Here is a 26,598-nt window from a genome sequence, read left to right as displayed (position 1 = left end):
GGCCCTGGAACCTGACGGAGCCACTCCTGCAGCGAGGCCTGTCCCCGGAGCCTCCCTGCGGGCGCTTTCTCGGGGTCCTTCGCTGCCTCTTCCCGAGGGCCGACTTCCCACGACCTGTGACCTGTAATCGACCTTCCAGCCAGGCTGTGGGCCGGTCAGGGTGCCGCCCGGGCCCTGCTTCTCTGAAGCAGAAAACCTCCGTGGCACCTCCCCCTCACCTGTCAGGCTCCTGCCTCCTGGGCCGATTCTCCTCCTGTGCGGTGAGCCGTGCCCCCGGGGCCTCCGGTCTCCACGCCAACCCCCGACTTTCAAGTCCAGTACAATTCAAACACCATCAACCCTGAATATTCCCTAGAGAAGCTGTCCTCCAGCGTCAAGTGTCTAGCCTCACTTCTGACCTTTGTCAACATGTAACACGTGTGCCCTACGCTGCAGCTGATGGCGACGGAGAGGCTCTGCGGTCCAAGTGAACGGGGTTCACCTCTGGGCAGGCCCTGTGACCTCAGTGTCCCTGTGCTCAGAGGGGGTGTGGTAAAGCCAGCCTTCCCAGGGACCCGTGGGGCCACAGCACCAGGGTGACCGGGGGTCCTGGCGGGGCGCAGGTGAAACAGAGCTTTGAAAATATTGACTCTCTGTCTTGTCACCATTAGTGTAAAAAAAAAAAAAAAATGGGGCTCTTGTCCTGACTTCCACTGTATGAAGATTCAGTTGTGGGATTAATTACTCTTCCTGCTGCTCTAGAACACTCACTGGGAGCCCCAGGGCACCTACGTAATTATGATCTAATTAACTTGGAGAGGGTTAGCCTGTCAGTGTGTTAAGTGCAGTATCCCCAGAAAGAGACTGCATTCGCATATGCACGCATGGAAAGACAGGTGACAAAGGACAGGCACATTGTGGAAACCTGTGATCAAATAGATTTCCCAAATTGATTTGATTTGTACTGGACTTTCTGTGTCCATTTTTTTATTTATTTTGATTTTTTTAATGTTTAGTTTTGAGAGAGAGAGAGAGAGAGAGAGAGAGCGCGCACAAGCAGGGGAAGGGCAGAGAGAGGGAGACGACAATCCGAAGCAGGCTCCAGGCTCTGAGCTGTCAGCGCAGAGCCTGATGCGGGGCTCGAACTCAGGAACTGTGAGATCATGACCTGAGCTGAAGTCGGACATTTAACCAGCTGAGCCCCCCAGGCGCTCCTCTGCCTCTGTTTTTAATTCCCATTGTTTTCTATGAACCACAGTGTTTGGGAGGTCACCATGGAGAACATTTTTGCCTCAAGTGGCAAGGATAATCCTGCTCCTACTTCTGGAACAAATTTAGTTCCACTGTGCACAAGGGAAATGATGGCATGGCTTTGGGACTACTTAAAAGTGTTTTTAAAATATTGTTTCTAATATGTTCATGTAAGATGAATTCGTGGTCTCTCAGTCACCTCTAATTGGATCTTAAGCACTTGGATTTTGCAGACTTGAGATAGGACGGGGCGGTGGGGGGGGGGGAATTTTTCAGCACTTAAAGTAATAGTTTTAGGAGTTTCATCTTACGGATACAATGTTATCATAAAGCTTTCTTAGCTTCCTTACTCCTCCCAACCCGAAGTGCTAAGTCTCAGGAAAGCAAGGATAGTCCATTAATCCCTGGTCAGTGGTTAACCAAGGGTCAGGATCCCGTGGGAAGTAGGCACAGAACAGAAGTGCACAGGTGAGCTTTTGACTCAGTCTGTGGCAGGAGGGGGCTGGATGAAGACAGACCAGCTGGAATGAGACCCTTCTTTTGATTGGCTCCTGGTATGATTGGCGTGAGCTTCTTCGCGGAACCTCACATTACACTTCTTACTGAATCTCTGATTTCTGGTCCCACGGTCCTCTGTGGCTGTCCAGGAGGTGTGCCGGGCACCTGACTTGCCCAGACCCTTTGTGGACTGAGCTAACCCCAGAGGTTCTGCCTGGAAGCAGATGACACAATAGTTTCCCTGCCGTTCGATTGGACGCAGGACCTGTTCCTCCTGGGTTCGTGGCCACCCCTTGTGGCAGGTGAGCCTGAGCACGTGTGTTCTTTGTGTTCTGTTCCCTGCGTGTCACACAGAAACAAGGGTACCTACGTCGTAGAAGCATTGTGATGATCAAATAATTTCATCCGTGTAAACAACGTATCGTTCTTGAGGGTGTATAGATAGATAGGAGCTTGTATATGTAGTTACAGATTGGCTTTTTCACCTACTAGTATGTATCGTCCACCCTTATTTCTGCTTCTGGCTGTCTGCAGGCAGGCGCACGCTCTTTGAATTCATTGTTTAGCCAACTAAGTGGCTGCTTCATAATCGAAGATTTATTTTTTTTTTTTTTTTAATTTTTTTTTCAACGTTTTTTATTTATTTTTGGGACAGAGAGAGACAGAGCATGAACGGGGGAGGGGCAGAGAGAGAGGGAGACACAGAATCGGAAACAGGCTCCAGGCTCCGAGCCATCAGCCCAGAGCCTGACGCGGGGCTCGAACTCACGGACCGCGAGATCGTGACCTGGCTGAAGTCGGACGCCCAACCGACTGCGCCACCCAGGCGCCCCTATAATCGAAGATTTAATTGATCAGAGTTGTGGTGTGGGTTTTGTGCATTCCTGAAATACTTCTTACAGAGTATTCTTGAAAATCAGACGACTTTACCTCTGGAGATAACTGGATAAAAAAAAGAAGAGTTCACACTTTGCAAAGTGTCCCTTACATGGTAATTTCGGGGTGAATATCCAGCCTCCATCTACCCTGTAAGGCCAAAATCTTCTCTGGAGTTTGTGGCTTCCTTAAAAAGACATTATTCCCGGGGCGCCTGGGTGGCTCAGTCAGTTAAGTGTCCGACTTCAGCTCAGGTCACGATCTCGCCATCCATGAGTTCGAGCCCCGCGTTGGGCTCTCTGCTGACCGCTTAGAGCCTGGAGCCTGTTTCGGATTCTGTGTCTCCCTCTCTCTCAGACCCTCCCCCATTCATGCTCTGTCTCTCTCTGTCTCAAAAATAAACGTTAAAAAAAAAAAAAAAAGACATTATTCCCTTTTGTCTCCTTCTCCTCTCTTCAGAGTCCAACCCAATGTACACAGCCTCTCCAAATCTCCTTCTGGGCTGGGTGTGCAGGCAGAGAGCCCCAAAGCCATATCTGAGGAGGCCATGGGCAGGTGTGGGAGGCAGGGCAGCATCCCAGCCTCGCACTAAGGAAACTTCAGGAGATGGGGGAGGCAGGCTCTTCCCCTTGACTGCTTTCTTTATTTACTTTCCCCCATCCGTCATCCCTTAGAGACTGTACCCCTTTTAAACCCAGTGCTGTTTCTGCTCTTTGCACCCCGTTCTGACACCTGCTGTCCCGTCAGGAGATCGATCTCTGAGAGGAAAAGGAGGAACCACAAACTGAGGCACTGAGACCTGGGCACAGTTCTGCCACCACCTGGAAGTGTGACCTGAGACCCAGTCCCTGAACCTCCTGGGCCCTCGTCCCCAGCACGAGGGAGGGAGTTCCGGAGGAACATGCCAGTTCCAGCCCTCTTTCTGGCTTCCCCTTCCCACCGAGTTCTGAATGATTGGGACAGATTTTTGAGTCCCTTCCGCAATTCAACACACTGTTGAGTTCTGATTAAATGTTCCTTTACTTTTCTAGAACATTTTAGGTTCTTCTGAGAAACTGTTCTGTGGTCTTTTTTCAGTAAAGACCAAATTTAAATAATTAAATACAAATAAAAAATAAGTAACATAATGACTAGTTTTTGTTCCACGGGCTTATTCATTAAATCTTACCCTGAAGACCACCACCAAATCCTGTAAATTGGAGTTGCACATAAAATACAGGACAGCCAGTTAGATTCGAATTTCAGATAAAAGAGGAATAATTTTTTTAGGACAAGTATGTCCCAAATATGCATGGATAGACATGTACTCTAAAAATCATTGTTGATCTGAAATTCACATTTAACCAAGTGTCCTGTATTTTTATATGCTAAATCTGGCCACCCTGCCCTAAAATCAGACATCTGTTCTCACAGCCACCGTGTTACCAGCGCTGTGTTTCTTCTCTGACAGTTGAGGGACTCAGTTCACTTCCTGCCTGTTCCATGGGGGAAATCTCCCACTGCAGAGAGCCGCCTCCTGCAGTTTCTTTTTCCAGAAGAAGTTGTTCACAGTCTCCCGATTACTCGTGAGCTGTGAGCCCGCGTGGCCAGAGTGCCTTGAGCCCCTCCTGGGCATGCCATGCAGGGGGTCCATCACTGCCAGCTCGTAGGAGCTCTGTGGCGTGGGTAAGGCCCCCTCACGCGTGGTCATGATCTCAGGCCTCGAGAAGGAGAAAGGGTCCGGCAGAACCCCCGCAAAGGGTGGGGCCTCTGTTCTTACTGTACCTGCTCCCTTAGACGAACTGCTCAGAAGGAAATGCCGGCTGTCCCCCGTTAGGTGAGCACCCCGTCACCTCCTTGTCCTCTCTTCCCTCCTCATCGTGTTAATGTACACACACATGCCGTGTTATTTTATTTTATTTTATTTTATTTTATTTTATTTTATTTATTTTTTTTTTTTATTTTTGGGACAGAGAGAGACAGAGCATACGTGTTATTTAATTAAATGGCCAGTAGTGTGTTTTGGTAGGTGTGGAAAAATACAGGCCTGTGAAAACCCTCTTTCTTTCTTCCTGGCCTGCTCATTCAACCTGTGTCTTTATATCCTGCTAAGTTACCCTGCTCTCACTGTTAACAAAATAACCACCATAACAAAATGTTTGGATGCCATCTGATGATAGGATCTTAATATGTTTCACATGTCCATGTAAAGCCAAGGGCATCCACCTAATTTTTCACATGTGGTTGTCCTATTACTGTGTCAGTCTCATTAGAGACTCAGTCACTGTCTCATTAGAAAGTGAAAGTTATTTTAAAAGGAATGAATCCTAGATACTTTTTCTTAGAAGTGAAGCATCTCTTTGCTTCAGTAAACTCATTCTTTGATAGCCTTTTTGTGGAGGAAAACCTGGCTGCTTGCTCAGACGCAGGCCCAACCCCTGCTCAGGGCTGGTGCAGGGACCACGGGGCCAGAGCTGAGGGCTGGGTGTGTGACAGGCGCCACGAAATGATGGGATTTGTTCGTGGTCAGCTTGTTGAAGTGACATGTGACTTCCTCCCACGCCTCCTGCTTACCTGTGATTTTACAGAAAACTGCAAGCAGGCGTGCAGCTTGGTGAGTGCTCTTGCCTTCGTCCTTGTGTGCTGGAACATTCTGCTTAAAGGGACAACTGACAGGGGCGCCTGGGTGGCGCAGTCGGTTAAGCGTCCGACTTCAGCCAGGTCACGATCTCGCGGTCCGTGAGTTCGAGCCCCGCGTCAGGCTCTGGGCTGACGGCTCGGAGCCTGGAGCCTGTTTCCGATTCTGTGTCTCCCTCTCTCTCTGCCCCTCCCCCATTCATGCTCTGTCTCTCTCTGTCCCAAAAATAAAAAAAAAAAATAAAATAAAAAAATAAAAAATAAATAAAATAAAATAAAGGGACAACTGACAAGCTCAGAACAGACCCCGGGGGAGCCAGGTGGACTGATGGACCTCCAGACAGGATCCTCCAGACAGACAGGCATAGCCCTGTTGAGAACCCGACGAATTAGAGTCCCCAAAATAATGTCCAAATGATTAAATTTTACCTGAGAACCTACCCTCGTACCACCTTCAGGTGCACAGTTCGGCTGCATTAAGTACGTCCACGTTGCTGTGCACCCTTCCCCCCCATCCGCCTCCAGAACTTCCCCTTCTTCCCAGACCGGAACTCCGTCCCCGTGAAGCACTGACTCCCCTGCCCCCAGCCCCCCCCCCCATTCCACTTTCTGTCTTTGTGAATTAGACTGCTTCACGTACCTCACATGTGGAATCACACGGTGTCTGTCCTTCTGCGACTGGCTTATTCTACTGAGCGTAGTGTCTGTTGTGTACAACGCTCCCAGGAGCTTCCCCGGGTGCAACCCAGCACGGCCCGAGGGAAGATGATGCCCCTCCAGGGGGGTGAGGGAGGTGGCAGTTATAAGGAGCATGGGAGTTCCCCTCGAGGCTTGTCTTGGGTGACAGCCAGACGACTGCATCCCCACATCTGCCCGCCAGATCTTAAAAGATCATAGAGCGGCCCCAACTGAGTTCAGTCATATTCCCAGCACCATGTCACCATCCAAGGCCATGTCCTTGGAACAGCCACTGGGAGCAGGAAAGGCACGTGGAACCCGCATTCCCAAAGACAGAGGAGGGGTGAAAAGCCTCTGAGTGCCCGGGTCGAGCTCACAGGTCAACGAGTGGTCACATCTTTTTGACCACATTCCCCAGCATGTCCTCAAGGCCCATCCGTGTCGTAGCATGTGTCAGAATTCCTTGTGTCTTAAGGGTGAATAGCGTTCCATTGTAGGGATGGACCATGTTTTGCTGATCCGTCATCCACTGGTGGGCACTTGGGTGCTTTCCACCTGTCTGCTATTGTGAGTGAAGCTGCCGTAAACACGGGTGTGCAGTTACCTCTCCTAGACTCTCCTTGCAAACGTTTTAGGTATATACTCAGAAGTGGAACTGCTGGGTCGTTGGGTAGTCCTATCTTTACCTTTTCAAGGAACCACCAGGCCGTTTTCCACAGTGGCTGCACCATTTTACGTTCCCACCAGCAGTGTCTGCATCCTCGCCAACGCCAGTTAGTGTTCCTGTTTTGATAGAGTAGCCACCCCAGTGGGTGTGAAGCGGTATCTCGTTGTACTTGTGATTTGCATTTCCCTGATGACCAGTGATGTTGAGCATCTTCTCGTGCTTCTTGGCCATTCACGTGTCTCCTTTGAAGAAATGTCTGTTCCAGTCCTTTGCCTAACTTGATTAAATTATTTTACTTTCGAGTGGTAGGACTTCTTTATATTCTGGATATCAGTCCCTTATCAGATAAACGACTTGCACATATTTTGTGCCATTCCATGAGTCGCCTTTCGTTCTGCTGACTTTATCAGTCACAGAGCTTTTAATTTTGATGTGGCCCAATTTATCCATCTTTCGCTGCCTGTGCTCTTGGTGTCGTGGGATTTTTCTTTTTTTTTTCTTTTTATCAAACCCGATGTTGTAAAACTTTTACTCTCTATGTTTTATTGTAACATTTTTATACTTTTACCTCTTGCATTTAGGTATGTGTTCCATCTTGAGTTAAAAGGTTTTAAATGACATTTTTAAAAGGCAGGGGCTGTGTTCTTTATAAATGTCAATTTCATAAAGACAGAAAGGGCTTGGAAATGTTCCTCGTTGATGGAGGTTAAAGAGACATTACAACCAAATGCAAAATGTGGTGCTGAGCAGGTCCTATACTTGGGGAGGGGGTGGGGGCGCAGGAAGTGCTGTAATGGCCATTATTGGGCTAATGGACAAAAGGGGAATGGGGACCGCAGATGAAAATATCAGATCAATGTTAACGTTCTTAAGTTGGCAACTGTCCTGTGACTGTGTATGAGAATATCCATCGTTGTAGGAAATGCATACTAAAGTACTTAGCAGTAAAGGGTCGTGTGTGCACGTGTGTGTGAGTGAGAGAGAAAGAGAGCGAGCGAGCGAGCAGGGCAGAGAGCACACAAATGGTTAAGCAAATGAGTAAAATGCTAGCAATGGGTGAATCTGAGTAAGGGGTATTAAAACAGTTCTTTGTACTGTTTTCATTTTTGTAAGTTTTCCACCGTTTTGAAATAACTTTCAAAGAGAAAAAGTTTTAAAAACAAAACTCTTAACGTATGAAGTCCAGGAATGATTTTTCAGGTCACTCTTTTCTCAAAAGGGAAGGGTGCACGTAAGTTAACTAACCCCTTACTGTGGGAGGGAGCAGAGCCAGAGCCACTTCTGACAGACGCGGATCGACGTAGAAAGGGACCAGAGGTGTCCCGTGGGGCGTAGAAGCAAACTCCAGAACAGCCGGAGGGACTCCCACATTGCCCGGTGCCTCTCAGCGCCCAGCTCCATGCAGACATCTCTGTGTCTCCCTGGGGGCACATTACCAGCCCGCAGCCCTGAGCTTCTTGCACTTCCTGTGTTAGAAGGACAGCCTGTCTTAAGTCCATGTTCCTGGGGTGTGAGCTTGGCCAGTGGCAGTGGGAGTCGTGAGCCCCCTCGAGGCCCATGTGGGCACGCAGAGCAACATCTTTCCCTAGACGGTGGGGAGGATGGGGAGTGGCGCTCGGTGAGGCACCTGGCAGCCCCGTTGCGGGTCAGGGTCGGCACGGGTGGGGGTGTCCCGTGATGAGAGCGCTTCCTCCCCCAGCTCACAACCGCGGTGTAACCCCGTGAGAAATGCCAGATGCTCTGCACAACACCTTGCCCCTGCCCCCACAACTACCAAGGTCGTGGAACACGAGGGTGTTCTGAGAAACTGCAGCAGCTGGGACGAGCTAAGGAGACGTGGGAACCAGCTGTCCTGTGGGGTCCAGAAGACAGTCGTCAGCCAGAAGCTGAGGAAACGTGGGCTGGTTTGGCTCCCGGACCGCGGTGCGTTTGTGTGTCCAGGACCGCGGTCGTTGCTGGGGGCCTAGAGAGAGAGGCTGAGCTGTTCCTTCAGGTTTCCTGTGCATCAAACACTGCTGTCGAAACATGTTAATTACCTCAGATGACTTTGCCATCAAAGCCTTATGAGCGGACACGGGGTCTTGGCCCGCACCTCCGGCTGGGGTGTCCGCTGACAGACCCACCAGAAGAGGAGGAGTCTGGGCTCCCGTCAGCCTGAGGGAGAGACGAGGAACTGCACTGACCAATGTCTGGGCCCAGTGGTGGCAGGGGACCTTGGGGGCAGGAGCGTGTTAGACCCGTGATTGTAGAAGGGGCACCTGGGACGCTCGGTACTGCTTTGTCCTGTGGCTGTGTTAGATAAACACGTCTTTTCTTGTGCCTGGTGTCACTCATTTTGGGTGGCTTTACGCAGTTTTGGGCTTCCACGTCACCCCTGCCACTGCTGGCTTGGTGGCAGTGCCGTGGGCTATGTGTGACCCGGAGCTCTGAGCGCGGGTTCCGGGGCAGAGCTTCCGTTAGGGGCAGCAGTGCTTGGGGAGTGTTCTGTTGCCTCGCTCCTGTGGGGGCATGACCGTGATGCCCCTTCTGTTGGGGGTTTCCTCGTGCCCCTAGTGGTCCTCTCTGGTAGGGCTTCACCAGCAGCTCAGGAAGCACCACGCTGTTAGAATCCAGACTTCGACCGACCGTGAGACTTGTCTCATTTTTCCTCCCTTTGCCACAGCTGCCGGGAAGCTGGGGACAAAATCCAACCCTAGCACCTCGGGTCACTGAAGCCAGGGTTCGGAACACGCATGACATCCTGTGTTTTGGAACTTCCCCTCCCTCTCCTGGGATTCTGAAAAATTTGTGCCAGTGGCCTTATAGTCCGTCTTTCAGATGCTTCAGGCTGTTTTGGAAGACGCTGCCGTGTAGACGTGGGCCTGGAAGGCCGCCAGTTTGCAGCTGTGCGTCTGTGGCATGCTAGGTGCAGGGGGCAGACCCGGGGTCCCGTTTCCTCCTCTGGCTGGTGTGGCAGAGCGGGTCGTGGTGTTGGGAGGTGTGGATGCTGCACACCCTCCAGGTCACGGAGACCTCCCCGGGTGGCCGGGGCCGGGCAGCGGCACAGCTGGCAGGGACGGGTACCCACCCTCGGCCTCTGTCTGTCCCCCCTCAGGACACATCTGCACTGGGCTCGTCCGTGTTCCCGAAGTGACATTTCTGGCAGCAGCGGTGGCAGCTGCCGTCATTCTTACAGGGACAGATAGTGTGATTTCTCGATTGTTTCCCGTCTCCTGAGCCGGTGGTGTGATGGGCACCCTGCCAGCGGGTGGCGGTAGCTGTGCAGGTGGAGGTGCTCACCTCCCCTGGGTGACAGTCGTGGTTTGTCACCTGTGTCAGGGAGAGGAGGGGGCAGCGTGCTGGGGGGTGGTGAGGTTGCAGCAGCCCCTCCCCCCAGCCTTTTCCACAAGGCCAGAGGAAGGAGCCCTTTGCAGACGGACCTCCTGCTTCAGCACCCTGTGTCTGGTCTGTAGCTCCTTGACGTCACTCTGGTGGCTGCAGCTGTGCAGGGTGAGGTTCAGATGGGAGTAAGGACAGCGCACAAGGGAGGGATTGTGTAGGGAGTGACCGGTCTCCCCACGTGAACTTTCTACCTTGCTGTTTCTTCTTTTCTAGCGAAAGCCTAAACTTCAAGTCCGTATTAACAGCCTCGGGGGAAAAACATGTTTTCGGAAGTCCAGGGTTGGTGCTTGAGTTTGGAAGCGTCGGAGGCAGGCCCTTCCTGACGCCGCACAGCGGGCTGGAGGGGGGTGGGGAAGCAGGTGCGCTGATGGCCAGCAGCAGTGGACAGGGGGCAGCAAGGGAAGGGGCGGAAAATCCTGGTCCCAGGGCTGACAGGTTTAATCAGGTCCTGAATTGTGTCAGACAGATTCTGCCACGTCCACACGAGTCCCCCGGAGAATGATCTGATCATAGGCTCGGTCTCTTTGTAACCTCCCGGGAGACAGGGTTCCGTTTACCATCTCACTTCACTGTGGGACGGAGCCAAGCCCACTCTCGGGCAGGGCGCCCACCTTTGCAGCCTCCCACGTGAGCTGCAGTCTGGCTGTGACCATCCAGGCTGCTTCCAGAGAGCGGTGCTGATGGCGGCACAGCACCCAGGGCATCTCACGGACCCTGCCTGGCAGGTGCACAGGATGTACGGAGTTCACCCGACCCGTGAGCAACACCCTCCCACCCTGGGAAGGTCAGGCCAAGCAGGGCTTCGCCCGGGTGCCCGCTGTCGCCCTGCAGCCCGTCCAGCGCTCGGTATCAGCATCTCTCTTACAAGCGGGGAAGATTCCTCCTTCCATGGGCTGCAGATGTGCATTCCGGCTCTTTGAGGACACAGCTTGCCTTTTTCCGTAAGGCTGTTTTATTTTTCATTTTACTCTCTGGATATTTTTCATGTGGATGTAGGACCATCCTCTGTGGCATTTGCCAGTAGGATCTGTAACTTTTTCACAGCAGAGCAACCCTGAGTGATTCCAGCACCCCATTCCTGCATTCCTGGGAAGCTCTAACAAAGGCCAGAGAAGAAATTCCTCGTGGTAGATCCTCCTCTCTTCCACATTTGAGAAGAAATGCCTGCTTTCTCAGAGGCCGAGGGCCGTACAGGGAAGGACAGGACACGTGTAAACTCTTCAAGCAGGAAGAGGGCCAAGGAGGCCACCGTCTGGCAAAGCAGATGCCAGCCAGCATGCACGTGGCCAGGAGCCCCACTGGCTGGAGGAGACCCACGCCCGTGTCATCTCGCCCTAGATTGTCCAGGCACAGGCCGAGGTAGAAGCCTGCACGGAGGGAGAGAAGGAAAAGCCATGGACATCCTGGGCACCAAATTGCACAGTCCGGGGACATTGCTCTTGTTTCCTTGCTTCAAGCGTCTGGCTCAATTTGTGACTCTAGGTGCCCTGTCCAGGGTCCTCACCCTCCTAATGCAGCAGTCACAGCTGCTGGATACATCCAAAATGCCTGACAGGGGTTTCCCACATCCTAAGGTTGTGCTGGCTTTGCGTGGACAGCTGGCAGAGTGGGAGTGTGTCCAAAACAGCCCTAACTTTTGGCTAGGAGTTTTGCTGCCCAGCCTGTCCCACTGGGCTGTGGGGAAGCCCGGCCGCATCGCGGGCCCGCCGCCCACCCCCAGCCAGACGGCAGCAGCCCTGCTTGCGGGGAGACCGGGCTGTGTGGTGGTGGGGACCTCATGCCAAGCCCACCCCCTCTGGGCCCCTGCTCCTTCATTCTGTCTTTCCCCAGCCACACGACTCACAATTTCCCACCCAGGTCAGCCTCCTGTCCCTGCAGCTTTCTCCGTCTGTAGCTCGTTGCTGACATCCAGAAGCCACAGTTGTGCGGCCAGCCACTGGACACAGGCGTGTTCACGTCACCTGACCACTCAGACGAGCTTGGCTTTAGTTGAGGGTAGCGGTCCCAGCCTCCTGACCCGGCCTCTGTGAGCACAATGCCGCCTGGGTCCTGAGAGCATTTGTCACTTACAGTTCTGTCGATGCATAGGGTAATTTATCTTGGATGCTTCATGTCATTAAGCCTGTTGGCATGTTCTAGAACCGTTGCAGCGGTGTGTAAGATCTGGGCTGCTTTCCTTGGATAGCCCTCATTTGCTGTCGTCAGCATCAAAGCCTTTCCCAAGACCAGCACCAGAGATCTTAGTGGCTGTCGTCCAACCCGAACTGGGGATGGTGAGCTCTTGCACATCATCGCGTTGCTGCCGCCACCGGTCAGGTGCTCTCCCTCCCGGCCCCACCCCTGACCACCCTCCCGCCCCCATGGCATCCCACTTGCACGTGCCGCAAAGGCCGGCTGTGAGGGGGCCTCATGCGCCCCCACACTGTGACCAGGGGTCCCCTCTGAGGCCTCCTGCCCCTCTCCCCTGTCCCCTCCCGTCTCCAGAGCACGTGCCAGTCAGCAGGAGGGTGGCTGTGACCACGCAGAGGGTGGCTCAGGGGTGGTGAGCATCCCTCCTCCATGGACACAGAGACACAGCCTCCAGCACCCCTCACTGCTGTGCCCCGAATATCCCTAGTACCATGCATGGCACCCTGTAAACAAAAAGTGCCCCCTAGGCGAAGGAACAGCATCCCAGTCTTGTACCATGGCAGAAAGAACACCGCGGGGGTTTAGCCAGCTGTGGTTGTGACCAGCACCAATGTCATCCACGGTTCTTAAGATTAAACCACCATGAAGTATTTTTTAGTGGAAAAGAGTTTCTTTTCTAAAAGGTTTTGCCATCTAAATTGGCCAGTCCTTGTGGGGGTCAGATGCACCTGGTTCAGAAGGTAGATTCTGTGCTCTGCGGACCTGGGCCACTATCCCCGTGGCCGGCAGCTCATTCGCGCTCCAGTCTAACCCGTACGCCTTTCCTTTTCTGCAAGTGCTGAGTTGAGTCCTGGTTCCTGTCAAGGCAGAATCATTTTCCCGGTGGTCATGCATGATTGGCGAACGGGACTTTGCCTCTGTTCTCTGTGGCCCCTCCTGTGTCTCTCTCCGTGTTCCTGCTGGAGCACAGCTACTGTCCGCTGTGGGATCACTTTTTCCTTGGACATCTAAACAGTGCATTGCATTGGACAGTGCTCCCCAGCAGCCTGACCAGCACTGACCAGGCAGGTGCTAAGTATGGAGGAAGGGAACCACAGGCTCAAGAACACAGCCAAGTCATACCTTCTCTTTCTCTTTGTAGAGTGCGTTTAGTGGAAAGAGGCTCTCCTCACAGCTTGCCCCTGATGGAATCAGGAAAAGTAAGTATTGAAGGAAGAGAGATGTATTTCTCCATAAACCTGAGTCTTAGCATATGAGCTTTGACATTTTAAGAAATGTATTTTTTAGAATATTTTTAACAATAGGTTTGGCCATGAGTACAGAAACTCAAAACAACAGTATTTTAAACAAGTTAGGTTTTTCTTCTCTTTCACAAAAAAGAAATGAAACCTCCAGGGGCCCCAGCACTTTCTGTCTTGTTCTACTTTGCATGGATTCTGTTCCTAAGGGTACCTCAGGGTCAAAAGTGGCTGCTCTAGCTCCAGCCATCGTTTTCACATTCTGGCCAACCGGAGAAGAAACAGAAAAAGGAGGAAAGGAAAGATGCAGATGAAGTTTTCTGAGTTGCCTTGTGCACACTTAAGTACCGCCACCCGAAGTCCGGTCACACGGTCACACTGGCTGAAAGAAAAGTTAGAAACCTTATATTGGTTCTGAGTGTGTATGGGCCTCGCTATAAACCCAGGTATCGGTTGCTGTGAAAGCAGGCAACAAGGAAGGGTTATGGTGGGGTGGGGGGAGGAGTAGTTCCTGCCACAGTGGTTATGTTTTGTTTGTTTGTTTGTTTGTTTGTTTGTCTTTTTTTTGGGTGGCGGTATTTTTTTTTTTTTACAAGTTGAGGGTGAGAAGTATATTTACACCAAAGCGAAGATTTCTTTTTTCATTTTTGGCCCCAGTTGTCCTATCTCTTTTCCACTTGACATAATTCCAGAAGCATCTTATGTCAGTTCTGGATCCTTTATCATCTGTGTCAGTGTGAGCGCCAGTGAGAATTCTTGCTGCTAAGTTGGTTCTCATGGTAGGACCCTGTGCTTACCTGCCCTAACTCAGCCTTGAGCGAGACAGAGACCAGAGCCACCATGTCACGCTTCAGACTAGGGGACAGGACACCCCTTCCAAGAGCTCTTACTGAAGCTCAACCCTGCAAGGTCTGATCAACTGAACCCACACGGGCTTCATTCCAAATTTGCAGAATCAGCTTTTGCCTCCAGATGCATGTGGTTTCAGTGAAATTCAAAACGCTTCTAAGCCAAACTTCCATTATGAAGGAGATGGTCAGGGCTCCCGGGTGGCTCAGTTGCTTGAGCGTCCGGCTTCGGCTCAGGTCACGATCTCGCGGTCTGTGAGTTCGAGCCCCGCGTGGGGCTCTGTGCCGACAGCTCGGAGCCTGGAGCCTGTTTCGGATTCTGTGTCTCCCTGTCTCTCTGCTCCTCACCCCCTCATGCTCTGTCTCCTCTCTCTCTCTCAAAAATAAATAAACATGGAAAAACATGTAAAAAAAAGGAGATGGTTGCTACGAATATTACGATAAAAGACAGTGACAGGCAGGAGAACGTTGGAAGCATGATTGAGGAAAGAGAGGGCTGTCCAGGCTCTCTAGTCAGAACACGCCTGACAGCACGGCAGGGGCCACCACCCTGCTCCCTTCCACCACACCTGCCTCACTTTTCGGTCCACACTCATCTCCGAAACCTTGATCCACGAGTGACTTCCTTATTTCAGCACCGACTGCAAACCTCCCCCTTCATCCACATTCACGCGCCATGATGTCAGGCACGATACTAAACACAACTGAAAAGTTAATTGAAATGTCTGAAAATTCCTATTTTTCATGCATCATGCTGAGTTGAGTTGTATCAGTCATCATGTTTCTATTCACATTCTTAATGTTTTTAAGTGTTTACTTATTATTAAGAGAGAGCAAGTGGGAGAGGGTCAGAGAGAGACAGAGACAGAGAGAGAATCCCAAGCAGGCTTCTCGCTGTCTGCGCAGAGCCTGATGCAGGGCTCAATCCCAGGAACCATGGGATGAACTGAGCCAAAACCAAGAGTGGATGCTTAACCAACTGAGCCACCCAGGTGTCCCCAGATTCTTAATGTGAAGATCACTTTAATACAGGCACTATCATTGTAGTAATAATTACAGTAAGATGCGGTTGTCATGCAGTAATTATGTTATGGTATGTAATTTTGATTTAAGGCCATACCACTTTCTAGACAGTTTTAGAAAGGAAAACGGGCATGTGGCATAAAGGCCACAGCAAGGTTGATTAGTGTGGCATCTGCCTGTCTGTCCACTGACCAGAACGTTCTCCTCTGCCACATAGATCCTCCCGGGGGTTCGGATCATAATTGCCAATCCAGAAACAAAAGGACCGTTGGGCGACTCCCACCTGGGTGAGGTGAGTTCCGGGGTGTCCGCCCGGGGGAGGCGAGCTGCGGGGCGTGCTCAGAGATGGAGCCTCTGAGACCAAATGACTGCCCTGCTGGACGCGCCGGGTCGTCCTCAACACCTGGAAGCACCGCTAAGCCTCAAGTCACCACTCACTGGCTGGGAACCTGAAATAAGCTTTACCGCTAGAACGAGTCACCGAAGTTCAGGGTTGCAAAGCAGATTTCCGTGAGCAAGTGTGAATGGCCCTCTCCAAAGAATTTAGGGCAGAGGATAGTGAACATATGTGGACTGAGTTTCCTTACGTCCTAGCTCTTGCCTTTCCCGCACGCTTGCTGACTTAGTGCTGAGAAGCGCATCTGGACAGCCATGGAGAACATGCCCAGGGCACAAGGCCACAGCCTAGAACCATGGAGTGTCAGTAAATGGTCGCAGTTTAGGGAATGACAGGCATTTCCTCTGTCAGAAAGTCAGCAGTGGCCTTGACCCATTCGCTCGTATTTAGGAGGAAACCCACGCTGGTTGACCCCCCTTCCTGCTGCCCTAGATCACCCCCTCCCCCACTCAGCCAGTGGGAGGGACATCAGAAAGGGGCACGGTGCACTTACCTTCCCTCCTGTTCTCGGCAAGGCCGAGCCCCTCACGGGCACTGGATCTAATGCCCACGTCCTTGCTGCCGTGTCACCTGCCCCACATGGTCAGCTTCCCTCCTCACAGAGGTTCCCCAGCTGCCCGCAGACCTGCTGCCGTCGCTAACAGCTTATTGAAAACACCACTGCTCAACAAACAGACTCTTTTGTTTTAAGTTTATTTATTTGAGAGTGTGAGTGTGAGTGAGGGGAGGGGCAGAGAGAGAGGGAGAGAGGATCTCAGTCAGGCTTCATGCTGACAGCACAGAGCCTGACGCGGGTCTCGACCCCACGAAACCGCAAGATCACGACCTGAGCTGAAACCAAGCGTCGGATGCTTAGGCAACTGCGGGTGTTAAGCCTGGTGAGCCACACGGGCTCCCGTCTAGGAACACATTTAAAGGAGGTTCCTAAGTAAGGCCTGTACGGTATTTTATCCCCTCAGTTCTGATCTTCACACGTGATTGAGAGATTCCCACGAAGGGCTAAGCAGCAGCCCAACCAGAAAAGGCATTTGGGATGCGAGCAGTGGTCAGCACTCACCACTGTCGTTTCTTCAGCCACCCGTGATGTGTGCTTGCGCCGCTGCGCTGGGGCACCAGGAAGAGGGGTGCAGCGGCTTTGTTTACTTGAAGGACCGTTGATACACACAGTGTCGTGTCCGCGTCAGGTGCACAGCACAGTGATGTGACTCTTGACCAGGACAAGTGTGGTCACCACACAACATGATGACGATTCCATTGCCTGCATTCCCTGTGCTGCGTTTTTGATCCCCGAGATGTGTTGACTTTACACCTGGAGGTTTTTACCTCTCAATCCCCTCCCCCCACTTAGCCCCTGCCCACTGCCTCCCCTCTGGCACCACAGTCTATACTCTGTACTTACGAGTCTGTTTCGGGGCCCCTGGGGGCTCAGCCAGTCAAGCGTCCGACTCTTGGTTTCGACTCAGGTCATGATCTCACAGTTGGTGGGTTCGAGCCCCACATCAGCAAGGAGCCTGCTTGAGATTCTCCCTCTTCCTCTCTCTCTGCCCCTCCACCACTCTCTCTGTGTCTCTCAAAATAAATAAACTTCAATCAGTCAGTCAATTCCTAGGAATGAAACTGGGAAGGACAGTGTGCTGTCCTGGGTGCCTGGAGAGGGTGCCAGCCTGTGCCGCTGTCTAGCCAGTGGCCTCGGCTCCAGCCGGGCATCAGAGCCCACTTCACTCTGGTTTTCTGAACAGGAGCGTGTCTTCACAAGGAAATTTTGTGTCTGAGAAGAAGGAACAAGTTTCATTGCCCTTATACGATGGTGTCGCTTTTTTCTTTACTCTGGGGTTGGGTTTGTTCAGCAGGTACTGACTGGGTGGCTGTGGATGTGCCCACAGTGTCTGAGAGCCACGGGACAGTGCAGACAAGGTGGACTGTCGCTCACTCGTCCATCTTTCAGTGTAATAAAATAATGAAAACAACCCAGCTCAGAACGTCTTTATTGTAAACACTGTGTAGTCCAGAAGACCCTGACTTCTGGTTCTTTTCTCTGCAGAGACAGAATTGCAGCAGTTTTATGCATGTTTCAGGGACTTAATTGGCTTAACCTCGAGTCTTTTCCATGGCTCTGCATGACTCACATGGTCACCACTTTGAGTCAAAATGTTGTTCTTTCTCATTTGCCCAAGTGTCACACACACAGGCTGTTTTGTTTCTTGATATTACACACCTTTCCTTCTTTGAGTCGGTTTTGGTTTCTGCTGTTGTGTTGGAATATGTTCCCAAAAGTGTGCAAACCACGTGAAACGGAAAAATAAATCATAAAAGTTTTCAACATTTTTCCAAATTGCTTTTTAGAAACAATCATTATATTTGAATAAGTGCAAGGAAACTGGTTAGTACAACATCGTTCACTTGATGTGCCTCCTTTCAAACCCTTCCTGTTCTGACGAGCTTCTCCATAGGTGGACAGCTTGGTGGTTTGCTTCGCGCCTCTGCGTTCCCCACAGAAGCCTGCGTGAGACTCACGTGGCCTTGTTCGTGCCTTGAGGGCACCTTGATCAGCTGCTGCCTTGCGCACGTAGTTTCTTCCCCAGGGATGTTCCCAGGTGAACTCACCCAATTCTGTTGCTTCCCGAACAGATCTGGGTTCACAGTGCCCACAACGCCAGTGGCTACTTCACCATTTATGGAGACGAGTCCCTCCAGTCAGACCACTTCAACTCAAGGTTAAGTTTCGGAGACACGCAGACGGTCTGGGCGCGGACGGGCTATTTGGGGTTCCTGCGGAGGACGGAGCTCACAGACGCAAACGGAGGTAAGAGCCCAGGCAGGTGGGTCGAGAAGCCAGGTCCCCAGGCCCTGAGAACTTGTGTGGGTTTGGGACCCCAGCCCCAGGAGCTCCTCGCACATGCTGGCTACAAATCAGCCAAGAAGCAGCTGAGTATGGAAGAAAGGATGGCGGCTGTGAGAGTGTCCACGCTGAAGCCGCGCGTCGTGTCCTGTGTGCTCTCACAGGAGCCAGAGTGTGCCCTGCCCGTGACACCGCGCCCCTAAGTGCAGTGGACAGACCCCCCGCCCCTCCTGCAGCCGCCCAGTCCCAACGGGGCCCGCCCGCAACCACAGCTGGGCGGTGGCGGCAGGACTTGACGCAGTGTGGCCTGTCAGGAAGGAGAGGTAGCCAGGCGCTCAGGCCGTGGTCGCATGGAGGCTGCTGCTCCCGCCTCTGAGGGCGGCTGGTGCCAGGCAGGGAAGTTACGAAAGATGAAAATGTAAAGTCCTACTTGCTATTAAGGTCTCAGCTACCAGTCCTACTCAAAACAGAGGCAGGACTCCGTTATTTCAAAGGATGGGAGCAGAGATGTCTTGGTGAGATCCTGTCAGACCCCAGCCCCAGGAGGTGACTTTCAAGAAGGCTTCCAGACACAGCTGCATGGTGGGAGCTCTGTGAGCCTGGCTGAACTGGCATGAATTTAGGGGGAAAGCAAAGCACAAAAATATTTTGGCATCGTGTTTGTATCATGTTTGCAATTTGGGAAAACCATAGGCTATTTTATTGGAGGGTGTTATCTGGGATTCCCAGGACCTCCTCAGGAGGTGGGATAGGTCCCACCCTGTGGCATTTGGGTCGGGGGTGCTGGGACAGCGCTGTTGTCCTCAGCTCTGTGACCCCCCCCCCCAAAAGACTGGAGTCCCTGCAGTATTAATAGTTAGAGGCCAGCAAATAAATGTCCTCATCTCATCTGACTTAAAACTGGAAAAGACTTCTCTTCTGGTATTCTGTATGTCGATCGCTTCTTTTAAATACTCTCGGATATACTTACCACCCTAAAGATTGAGGGTGTCTCCTTGCTTTTAAGGAAAGACGGACTGACCTCATGTTGCCACTGTCCGAGGTTTGCATGAGTGAGAAGACGTTTCACGGTTACATGAGCTAAGGAAATCTTTGTTTATGAGCATTATCAGAAACTCTGCTTTTTTTCCTACTGAGAGGTAGAATGAGTTTAGACCTCATGTGATGACATCAGAGGGAACCAGGTTTAATTTTGGCTCTGCTGCTGCACCCTGACCCTAGGGCTTTGGGAGAGCACTCTGAGGGTTGGGGCGTGTCTGCCGCCCCACTGGGGCTGAGGGCTGCAAGGAACGTGGGCTGGCCTACTGCAGGTGCACAGAAGCTGGTCCGAGAACGCACTCTACTCCGTGGTGTTGAGGTGCGGAGCGATGTTACAGGTGTGAGAGCAGCCCTCCCAGGAGACTGCATGCTGGCCCGGCCATTTCCTTGGGAGCACAGCGACTCTGGTAGAAAGGAGCTTGCTACCCTCGCTCAGTGGCCCCACTCCTTTGCATCCCGCAGTCAGGAGTAGTTTTAGACTTTTGTTTTTAAGCAGCTCGAGCACCCTTGTGGCGAAGTTCACACACGTTTTCCGTTCCCTACACAGAGCGCCACGATGCCCTGTATGTGGTGGGAGCTCTGGATGAGGCAATGGAGCTGCGGGGGATGAGGTATCACCCGATAGACATCGAGACCTCAGTCATCAGAGCCCATAAAAGCGTCACAGAATGGTGAGTAGTGGGCGGGTGTGTGCACAGTGGCACGGGACAGAGACTGTGTGGCATTGGGAATGGACAGGGGGCCTGTGCAGGAGAGCCTCGGCTTTGGATTGTAGACCTTTACCTTCGGGGCTGATAACTCAGCCGCAAAAGGGCTTGGCGTAGAGTCCACAAATTGCGTGTTTTCCTGAGAATGATGCGCCTGGAGAGCGAGTCCCGGAAATTGTCACTTACTTGCGTTGAGTCTGCACAAGGGTCACATGGGGAAAACGGACTGCACACAGGCGCACGAGCAGGCACTTCAGAGTGACGGTCCTTCACAGGCCGTAAGGCTCAGACGGGAGGGAGTTACACCAGATGCCCTCCGGCAGGCCGGGGCCCCCGGGGCCTGTCCTCCTGGAGCTGGGCTCCCTCCCTCCCTGGTCCATTTGGTTGGCGGTGTTGACGGTGGCCCACGGTGCCTGGGGCTGGCCTGGAGGCCGCAGCGTGGAGCCCTTCCTCAAGCTCACAGAGCGCCTTCACGTGGTGTTTAAGAGTGAAAAGTGGCTCAGCACCCGTAGCTGTAGGTTTGTGCGCTTGGTGGGTCCCGGAGCCAGCAGAGGCCTGACGAAGCTGCTCTCGAACCCAAAGGGAGGCACGTTCCGAACTGTCTTGTGAGCAGTTTTTCCTCGTGGGTAGATTGGCCTGAGATCGTTCATTGCGTCATGTGAGCGGATTACAGGCTGGTTATCTGTTGCCGTTTACTGAACGGGAACACGGAAAGCTTGGCAGGATGGAAGAGATGGGAGGGCCATCACTCCCCGCACGGTCCTGTGCTTCAGACTTGGACGCGTGCCTGCTCTCCCTGAATCTGCGGAAGCTGCCTGTCCGCTTGCGTGTAGACAGGAGACGGAAGCCCTAGAAAGACCCCGGCCCAGAAATGGCACCGGGCCGCACCCCGGTTACAGCCTTCCAGCTCTGTGTCTGTGAGAAAATACTTCAGACTGGTTTGCACCGCCTCCCTCTAGCGTTTTCTGTGTAGTTGCAAAGGGCTGTCTGCCCCTCACAGGTCTGTGGCAGGTGCCCCTTGCTGCCCCTTGTGGGTTTCTGTTCCAGGGTTCAGGGTTTTGTTCTAAGCACTGCTGTTGCCACCTGCTGTGTGGCCTCACCCAAGGTGTGTCAGGCCTCGTGCTCTGCTCTGTTCACGTGTGCACCAGAAAGGACAGCGGCTTGATTGTGCCGGGCTTTGTCCGCCGGCAACTGCCCAGTGCAGCCTACTATGTCGTTCTTGCTCCTTCTTCCTTCCCTCACCGGGCCTGTGCTGCTCCGCCAGCGGGCCCTGTCAGGTATCTCGGACCAAGGCCGACATGTGTGTCACTCGATGTGACTGTGCACAGCGGCACCGTCCCGCTAGCCACGTCTTTCGCTTCTCATCCGTCGTCTCCAGAGGTTGACATCTCTGGGCCTAGGAAAGCTCTGATGGAAGGAGAGAGATGTTGGCCCGCCCACAGCTTCCTGGCAAAGCCCTCCCCCATCCAATACAGAAATCCAGCCTGGTTCCTAATACTGTGTCCTCAGTGTCAAATGCTATAATTAAATTATGCCCAAAGTGGCTACTCTGTGTATCTGACCTGTGATATCACACACTCAGGATGGGCTCACTCGGGCCATGCAGAGCAATATTTTAGAATCACAAAGACTCCCAGCACATCTTGGGAACAGACCTCGGCAGGACTGTTTCCTTGGGTACACGCGCTTATCACCAGGCCAAACCCAGAAGCAGTAATCTGTCGAACACATTCTCTGCTCTTTCCTTCCACATTAATATATTTACTGGTCATTCTGAACAAGATGTGTCGAGTTTTTTTTTCTGAATAAATGTGTTCTGAAGCTATTAGAAAACAGTGAGTTTCGCAAACACTTGCTGCCCCATAGAACGTCTGTGCATCTGGCTGGAGAAGCAGATACCAGCAGCCCCCTGCAGGCGCCTGGAGCCTGGCCTCCTCCTGCACACAGCCCCTTCGCCCTGGGAGCCTTCTGACCTCCGCGGCCAGTGGAGCGTGTGCACCAGGAGCAGTGGCCACTAACGCCCTCTTACTACCACTTTCTAACGACCAACCGTAAAAGTTCAGGTGGCTGGCATTGTAAAGCAGCACCAAGCTTCGGCTTCCACAGACTGGCCGGACCAAATACTCTGGGTGACCTTCCATTGAAAGATCCCAAATAGAATACTTCTGGGTCCATCTCTGATGTTCTTAAGGAATTGTTCCCCATACAGGTCACCTCTTGCTGTGTTAGACTCATCCCAGACTCAGTACTAGAAACAGTTACTGTGCCCCCGTGTGTGCAGTTGCCCACTGGGTTAGCCGGCCCCAGTGTGACGGGACCCGTGGTCAGCTGCACACAAAGCTGGCGGTTCTTCTCCATGCTGCTCGTGCTCCCTCAGTGCCCCCTCCCTCTGTGGCACAGGCAGGGCAGGACCAGCCCCAAAGCCCCAGCTGTTCTCCAGCCTCTGCTGACTTACCCCTGGCCTCATCGCATACCAGCCCCAGGCCCGGGGGGGGGGGACAAAGGCTTCACCTTAGGGGCACAGCGCACAGGTGGTGGGGCTCCTGTGCTACCCGACCGCGGCGTGTCCCTCGGCAGCGGCTGAGGGCAGAGGGCAGGGCCGCTGTCAGGGTGATGCCGAGCACAGAGATCACGTGCACGCGCAGCAGCCACCATGAGTGCCGCCGTTAGAAAACGCCAGCGACAGGCTTGTGTGCGGCACTTAATGAGCTGGCGGCCGTGGGCTCAGAGATGGTCAGCGCACAGGCACATCCAAAAAGAGCCAGATGGATGGGACTTGTTGACAAGAAAGCGTAGTTGTTCAATAAAAACCTCGCTGTATAGTGATGATTTTCTCTCTCTTCCAGCGCTGTGTTCACCTGGACAAATTTGCTGGTGGTGGTGGTTGAGCTTGATGGGTCAGAGCAAGAAGCCTTGGACCTGGTCCCCTTGGTGACCAATGTGGTCCTGGAGGAGCACTACCTGGTGGTGGGGGTGGTGGTTGTGGTGGACATCGGTGTGATCCCCATCAACTCCCGGGGAGAGAAGCAGCGCATGCACCTGCGTGATGGGTTTTTGGCTGACCAGCTGGACCCCATCTATGTGGCCTACAACATGTAGTCTCGTCTCTGGCTCCCATGGACCTTTCCAGGGAAGGAAACGTTTTTCTCAGTGTCACTGAAGTTTGCAGACACGAGGGCAACATTCACTGGGATGGAGCCTTTGGTCACGCCTCAGCGAGACTCCACAGCAGTCCTGGTTGGCATGGGGGTGAAATGTGAAATGTGAATTTACCACTGCAGTTTGCTCAGAAGGACTTTGGATTACTGCCTTCAGTTTGTTGGAAAACCCATTTCAAAAACTTTCTTTTCTTTTTTTTTTTTTTTTAATTATTGGATAAGTGCTTTCTTCGTAAATGTGGTATTTTGTTAAGCCAAAATAGCAATTAAAAAATATTCTGCCCTCAAGATGGGTTCTTTTAAACAATTTATGTAGTGTGACAAAGAATTGTTTTCTCTGTTTAATGTGTCATGAAATCTTAATGACATGGACCTTGTTACTGATTTAAGCCATTGCTAGATCTTATCCTTTTAGGAAAGTTTGTTGAGGTACGAGGAAACCTTCCAAATAGCACCTTCCAATTAGATTTTAGCAGCTTTCTTTGTCAGAAATGTACTGAAGAAACAAAGGCTAGCATACGGCCTTGGAAGTTAGCATAGAGTGAGAAGGAATTATACATAAGGTGTATTTCGGCAACTATCTTGCAGATAACTTTGTACTAAACTAAAAAGATAAAATAAGTTAACTTCTTCATATGTAATTATGTACAAAACGTTTAATTTATTTTGATCTCTTTAGAAGTATAAAAGAGAAAAAACATTCAAGAACATTAAAGTCTTGTAATGTTTGCTAATATAAAAAAGTGTTGTATTATCTTGCGTGGATAGTATCACAACAAATATATATATATGAAATATAAATTCACTAATGAACAAAGGAGATTTTAAAGTTTAAAATGCAGAACCTGTCACTTGCATGGTGTCCCCTCCACTGTACTGTAGATAAAGAGAGATTCTCTCACACCCACTTTGCTGATGTGAGCAATCACAGATTGCCGGTAGCCCGGTCTAAATGTTTCTTCTAGAACCAGAGACCAGCAAGTGAAATTATTGCCATCTCAGAGATGGGGAAGGAATTTGAGGCTAAATGTGCACTATCTTTCCTTTGCTGTGGGGGCAACAGCGAACGGTGTGCCAGCATGTGCTTAGTACGCGGAGCGGGCATTAGGGAAGGCAGGTGTGTGTGGCACTGTTCTCTTAGCTGCAAGAATTCGCTGCACAATGTTCTTCATCATTTTTGTTAGTGTCACCCCTTTTGGTCCTTGGTATGAAAAGGAATGATATTCTGTGGTCATTTGCACTGGGTTGTGTCGATTCCCCTCAGATGGCCACTGTATGGAGTGGACAGAGTGTCCAGAACAGCTTTAAGGGAAAAGACTCACCTAGGAGATCGTCTCCTCGGCCAGCTCTCTGGGGTTCCCTGTCCCGGCGTGAGCAAAACCCACAGGGAACTCGCATGAGCTGCCCCCGGACTCCTAACAGAGCCACTGGCTGGAGCAAGAAAGCCTCACAGCTGCCTTCATCTCGCCACCTGTGGATAACACGTTTCTGATTTCCGTCTCTTGCTGCTGCTGCTGCTGCTGCTGCTGCTGCTGCTGCCGCCGCCGCTGCCTCACACGCCTTCCAATTTTCATGTCTCACCTGTACACTCCTTGATTGAATTGGCCCATCTGTGTCCAGCCAAGAAGAGGTATCAGCTGTCCAAGCGTGATCTTTCTCGTAACTGCCCCAATATGACCCCGCAGTGGCTCTCGTTGCTAGAAATGCATGACCAAGATTGTTGCTGGGCAAACTTTAGATTCTCTTTTCGTTATATTGTAGGCAATGTCTTCATCTGCCTTTGCTATATGCGCCAGCAGTAAGCCCTTTGCTAAAAGAGAGTTTTGTTTGACTTCCGAGATCCAAGGCTACTTGTTTTCTTAAAATTTTCAGTGGCATTTTTAAAACTTTGTCTGCATGTGGGGTGCATCCTTCCATCTCCACAAATTAGTCGATTTTTAAAATATTATTTGACTTCATTGCTGTGTGAATATTTCTACACGCTTCAGATACACATTCCTACAGTCTTCTGCTTCCTACGAGGGGCGGGGGGAATCCCCACCACACATGGAAAAAAGACATTTTCTTACACATACCAACCTTGTTTAAGGGGAAGGATGGTTTAAGGCTTCAGATCATGTACTGATTAGGAAACACAGTTGCAGGATAACTTGTGAGGTCTAGCTGATGTCGGAAGCAAACAAATCAGGTGTCACTTCCAGTAGGACCTTCACATGCAAGGCGGTGCGGTTGTGAACATGGTTAGTGACGTCCTATCATCTCTCATGTTAGAGTTGAGGTCAAAGGGTTGGGGGCTGGGATCAAAGGTCATTTGTGCAAGAAAAAGGAAAGGAAACCCGTTTCAGCAATAAAGAAGGATCGTTCTGTATTAGAAATTGTGCTGTAGATAAATCATTCATGAGAATGTAACAATGTTTGTCTTGTGACCTTGTGCTTTTGAAGTCAGACAAAACCGTGTAATCAACTTGCACAAAGAAGGGTACACAATGAACATTGAAACACAGACCTAACCCAACAGGGCGGCTTCCTCATGGTGCTTGTTTATTATATATATTTAATCCTGCTTGACACTTTACCCAAGGGAAACTGTCCCTTTTATCAGTTGAATGTTAGCAGCGTTATTTCATAGAGTGTGGTGACTGGTTAGAGAAATTCATGTACTCAACCAATCACGGTTTCAAACAAAATTTTTATGTGCAAAGGACGGCAACCTTCTCGTATGTTAAACCACCAGTAAGCTTTGTACATCTGTGATAACGCCTGTTTTATATTCAAATGAACAAATAAAAGCTTTTATTTTTGTTGCTCTGAAAATAGCAGTTTCTTAATTGGTCCCCTGGAAAACTGTCTGGGACAGGTTCAATCCCAGGAAGGAAGTGACTCCTGCAGGGAAATGGGAAATGTATCTGACTCTGTTTACATAATTTGTTGCATTACTTATTAGTACAGATAATCATACTTTGAACAATGTTTAAATTTTGATGTGGGCATTTATTGCTTAAAAAATTCCTATGGCAACATGTTTTGTGAAATGTTTTTTTTTAATTCTTTTAAATATATCTAAATATATTTGTTCACATTTGCTGGAAGTGTACAGATTCTTGCTAGATTTGGGGGACAAAGAGTAAGCATGAGTCCTGTGTGCAAATACCTTCTGTCAGCTGTATGACAGGGGACCTCTGCATGTCAGGAAGTAGGACCAGCTGACTCTTCCAACCCAAGTTATCTTTGTTCATCTGACGACCAGAAGCTCTTGTCTTTTGCCCAAGATCTG

At 51.2% G+C, this 26,598-nt stretch overlaps 1 protein-coding gene across 1 annotated transcript in view; it reads left to right on the top strand.

The window, feature by feature from the left end:
- DIP2C (disco interacting protein 2 homolog C) overlaps positions 1 to 26,125 on the top strand; it is a 223,975-nt gene extending 197,850 nt beyond the window's left edge. Inside the window, exons 35-39 of the mRNA XM_049624394.1 lie at positions 13,218 to 13,275; positions 15,403 to 15,477; positions 18,211 to 18,385; positions 20,007 to 20,130; positions 23,013 to 26,125. Coding sequence (XP_049480351.1) covers positions 13,218 to 13,275; positions 15,403 to 15,477; positions 18,211 to 18,385; positions 20,007 to 20,130; positions 23,013 to 23,265 — 685 coding nt within the window. The 3' untranslated portion in view covers positions 23,266 to 26,125. The remainder of the gene's footprint in view (positions 1 to 13,217; positions 13,276 to 15,402; positions 15,478 to 18,210; positions 18,386 to 20,006; positions 20,131 to 23,012) is intronic.
- Positions 26,126 to 26,598: the final 473 nt, after the last annotated feature.

This window comes from Panthera uncia, chromosome B4, assembly GCF_023721935.1.
Source record: "Panthera uncia isolate 11264 chromosome B4, Puncia_PCG_1.0, whole genome shotgun sequence".
Taxonomy (NCBI): Eukaryota; Metazoa; Chordata; class Mammalia; order Carnivora; family Felidae; genus Panthera; species Panthera uncia.
This window is presented reverse-complemented; position numbering and strand designations above follow the sequence as displayed.